The sequence below is a fragment of the Olea europaea genome, unplaced genomic scaffold (assembly GCF_002742605.1).
Source record: "Olea europaea var. sylvestris unplaced genomic scaffold, O_europaea_v1 scaffold1329, whole genome shotgun sequence".
NCBI lineage: Eukaryota > Viridiplantae > Streptophyta > Magnoliopsida > Lamiales > Oleaceae > Olea > Olea europaea.
This window is the reverse complement of record NW_019230771.1, coordinates 164,598-167,855: the sequence shown is the minus strand read 5'-3', so window position 1 is coordinate 167,855 and position 3,258 is coordinate 164,598. Positions and strand designations below refer to the sequence as shown.

At 35.5% G+C, this 3,258-nt stretch overlaps 1 protein-coding gene across 1 annotated transcript; it reads right to left on the bottom strand.

Annotated features, from left to right (window-relative positions):
• Positions 1-955: 955 nt before the first annotated feature.
• On the bottom strand, positions 956-3,258 carry LOC111375038 (isoleucine N-monooxygenase 2-like). Its single transcript, XM_022997830.1, has 3 exons — positions 3,253-3,258; positions 2,282-3,211; positions 956-1,677 (listed from the first exon to the last, which is right to left on the bottom strand). Exons 1-3 carry the CDS (start codon positions 3,256-3,258, stop codon positions 1,039-1,041), a joined length of 1,575 nt encoding a protein of 524 aa, XP_022853598.1. The 3' UTR covers positions 956-1,038.

Here is a 3,258-nt window from a genome sequence, read left to right as displayed (position 1 = left end):
TAATCCAGGTGGATCCGGATTAATAGAGAGGACTCATAAATAGGGAGATCAGGAAATAATCTTGTGAGATCTATAATAACATATTGTAACTCTTTACTTTGATATAATGTTCTCCGCCTTTGCTCGTGATTTTTCTTGTCTTGGGTTTCTACGTAAATGTTGTGTTCTTGTGATTGTTACTCTCATCTTACCTCATAACAGTTGGGTCTATTTCTAACAAGTGGTATCAAATTAAAGGTTTGACAATTTCTTGAGAGAGCCAAACCTTTGCTCTGATACTTCGTTATTGATTTGATCAATTGTAATAGGAGTTTACCTTGTGTTAGAATCATTTTTGCATTAATTCTTCCAGCATATTAGGGATTCTTGTGTTATAAATATGTGGTGTATCACATATTTATTTAATCGAATAAAAGAGTGATTCAGGTAGATTCAGATTAATACAGAGAGACCTACAAATAGAGAGATTAAAAGAGAGTCTAGTGATATACAACATAACATATCGTAACTCCTTATTTTTTATATAGTGAATTTTCCACCTCTGCTTGTGATTTTTCCCGTCTTGAGTTTCCAACTAAATCATGTGTTATTGTGAGTATTATTTTCATCTTGTCAATTATCATGTCTTTAATATTCATGACAATATGACTCCATTTCTAACGACGTTTATACATGAAGGAAAAGTGAATTGGTACCTAGAGCTCGATATTACAATATTTACAAATTGCTACATCATAACTTAAAACAAGATTTCAAGTTTTGTATCAGTCACTAATGCAGTGGTCTAAATGAAGGAAAATATATATTTCAATTCATGTCACCTCGCCGAATAGGTGTACATAACAATTCATGACAACAAGCAACCAGTAATTTGACAATTCTCTAATCTAGAATTTGAAGCCATTTAGTGAAACAATACATACTAAACTTTAGCATAATTTATTTTTGACTCAAAACACATAAAGCTATAATTTGATTTTGACTGAATTAAGTAATTTATCTAGATTTCCGACCATGCTAATAGACCTGCGTGGATTTTTAAATTTGAAGTTGCTGATAAATGTTTGAAGACAACCGGGGTTTTGCTAGTGCAAACAATGGTTTGGCACGCAAGAGATCACACTCAGACTCAGTTAAGTCAATGCTTGTCACATCAGATGGAGCGTTCCAAGTGAATCCATGAATAAGTCTAGCAAATACCATTGTGGTCATGGTAGAACCAAGCACAACACCAGCACATCCTCGCTTTCCTATGCTAAACGATAGCATGTTCAATTCAGAATCAACAAGAACAACTGCTGAGCCATCAACTTTGAGGTGACGCTCAGGCTTATACTTCAGAGGATCTTCCCATATTCTTGGATTTCGACCAAGACCTGTACGACTCAATAGTACGTGACTACCTTTTGGAATAGAGTATCCAGCTACAGTTGTATCTTCCATAGATACATGTGGAACGTTAAAAGGTGCGATTGGATGGAGTCTAAATGCCTCTCTTGCACACGCCTTCACATAGTTCAGTTTATTTAAATCTGATTCTTGAACTAGTCTGTTCGTTCCAACCACTAAGTCCAATTCAGCAGTAGCCCTTTTCAAAATCTTCGGTTGATTTATCATCTCTGCAAGAGCCCACTCAAAAGCATTTGATGGATTGTCCACGACGGCTAGCATTATTTCCTGCAAGTGTCAATAATAAGGTAGAAAAATAAGATTTCTAATGAGTTAGAGCATTCAGAAGGGATTAAATAAATTATTTCTATTTTAAAGAATCAACCCTTAAAATTTTACTTCAAGACCCTTAAAATTTTCCTTCAAGAGCCTCTTCAAATTAAAATTTAAAATAAAGAGTGTGTTTGGCTTTCCATATTATCCACTCTCTAAATGCTTTCAAGTATTTCAATTTTTTATAGAAGAGAATAATATGATAATTTGAAAGGAAGCTAGTGCAAATAAAAGACATGGAAAAATAATTATTTTTTGGGAACGGTTAAGTGTGAAAAATAAAATGTCTACTGGTATACTTAAAAGAAATTAACAAAAACTATAATAATTTTTTTTATTATTATTAATGTAACTCTCAAGACTCACTTTTTTGAGTAAATTGTACATACATTTTTTTCTTTTAATTTAAGCAATGGTAACACGTTAGTTAGTGTTCAACTTATCTTTGGTCAATTAATTTTCTATAAATGCGAATGAGAAATTCATATTAGAGTTCTAGACTACGTAACGACATGAGAGCTAAAGAGGACAGTAGATTTGAGAAGCTTGGCATTCTTACAATAATTTGTGCTTTGATCTCTTCAATAGTCAAAAGCGGAGCACCTTTTGAGTCCTTAAGGTTTATCAAAACATCAAGAATGTCCTCTTCATTTGCTCTCCTCCCCTTTTTCCAGGTCTGAATCCTATCATGTATTTCGGGGTCATGGAATTTAGAAAGACAGCCAATAGCTTTCTTTAGCATCCCTTTATGACCATCGAAATCGAAAAGCTCCAACCACGGAACATAATCTGAAATGCTGAACCCAAAGAGAGAGGAAAGAATTTTGAAGAGTGTAGCAACATGTTCTTCCTCTTCGGTACCTGGCCCTCCATCTTCCATACCATTTCCAAAGTAACTTTTGCCGAATATCAACCTCCTGATAACGTTGCCACAGTACTGTTGTGCTGCGACTCTAACATTCACCAAACAACCAACTTCCGAAGAATTCTTGCACTGGTTATAGACATAACGAACAAGATTATCAGCTTCTTCCATTCTTTTATCGTGAAGCCAACGGTGCTTTGCTGGTGAAAGCACATGTAAAGCAAGAACTCCTTTCATTTTCTTCCATTGATCACCCATTGGTGAAAGTGCTGCACTTAAGTACCCACTGCTACTTAATCTTCCAGACATGCAATGAGGTCTTGAAGCAAAAATAATATCCTGCTGCTTCAAGAACTCTCGCGCAAGTTCAGGAGAAGAGACAGAAATGACGCGAACCCCACCAAGGAGGATACAAGCAATTTCAGTGTGCATATCATCCATCACATTGTGAATCCATCGGAAGGTTGGCTTGTTAATAATCATTTGGATTAGGCACCCAACAATGGGTAAGCCAATCGGCCCAGGAGGGAGTGACCTCCGTTTTGTATGGATTACCCATTTGAAGATGATTATTACAGCAAGCAGTAGGGTTATTATTACACTGCATGTGATGTTGTGAGGAGTCTAGCTCATAATGATAAAACATTTGATGATGAGGATTTAGCTGTCAT

What these genes read in the sequence shown, in the direction of transcription:
- LOC111375038 (XM_022997830.1), bottom strand. An exon ending in AGATCAAAGCACAAATTATT is followed by an intron (nt 1,678 to 2,281) that starts GTAAGAATGCCA and finishes TGACACTTGCAG; the next exon opens with GAAATAATGCTAGCCGTCGT.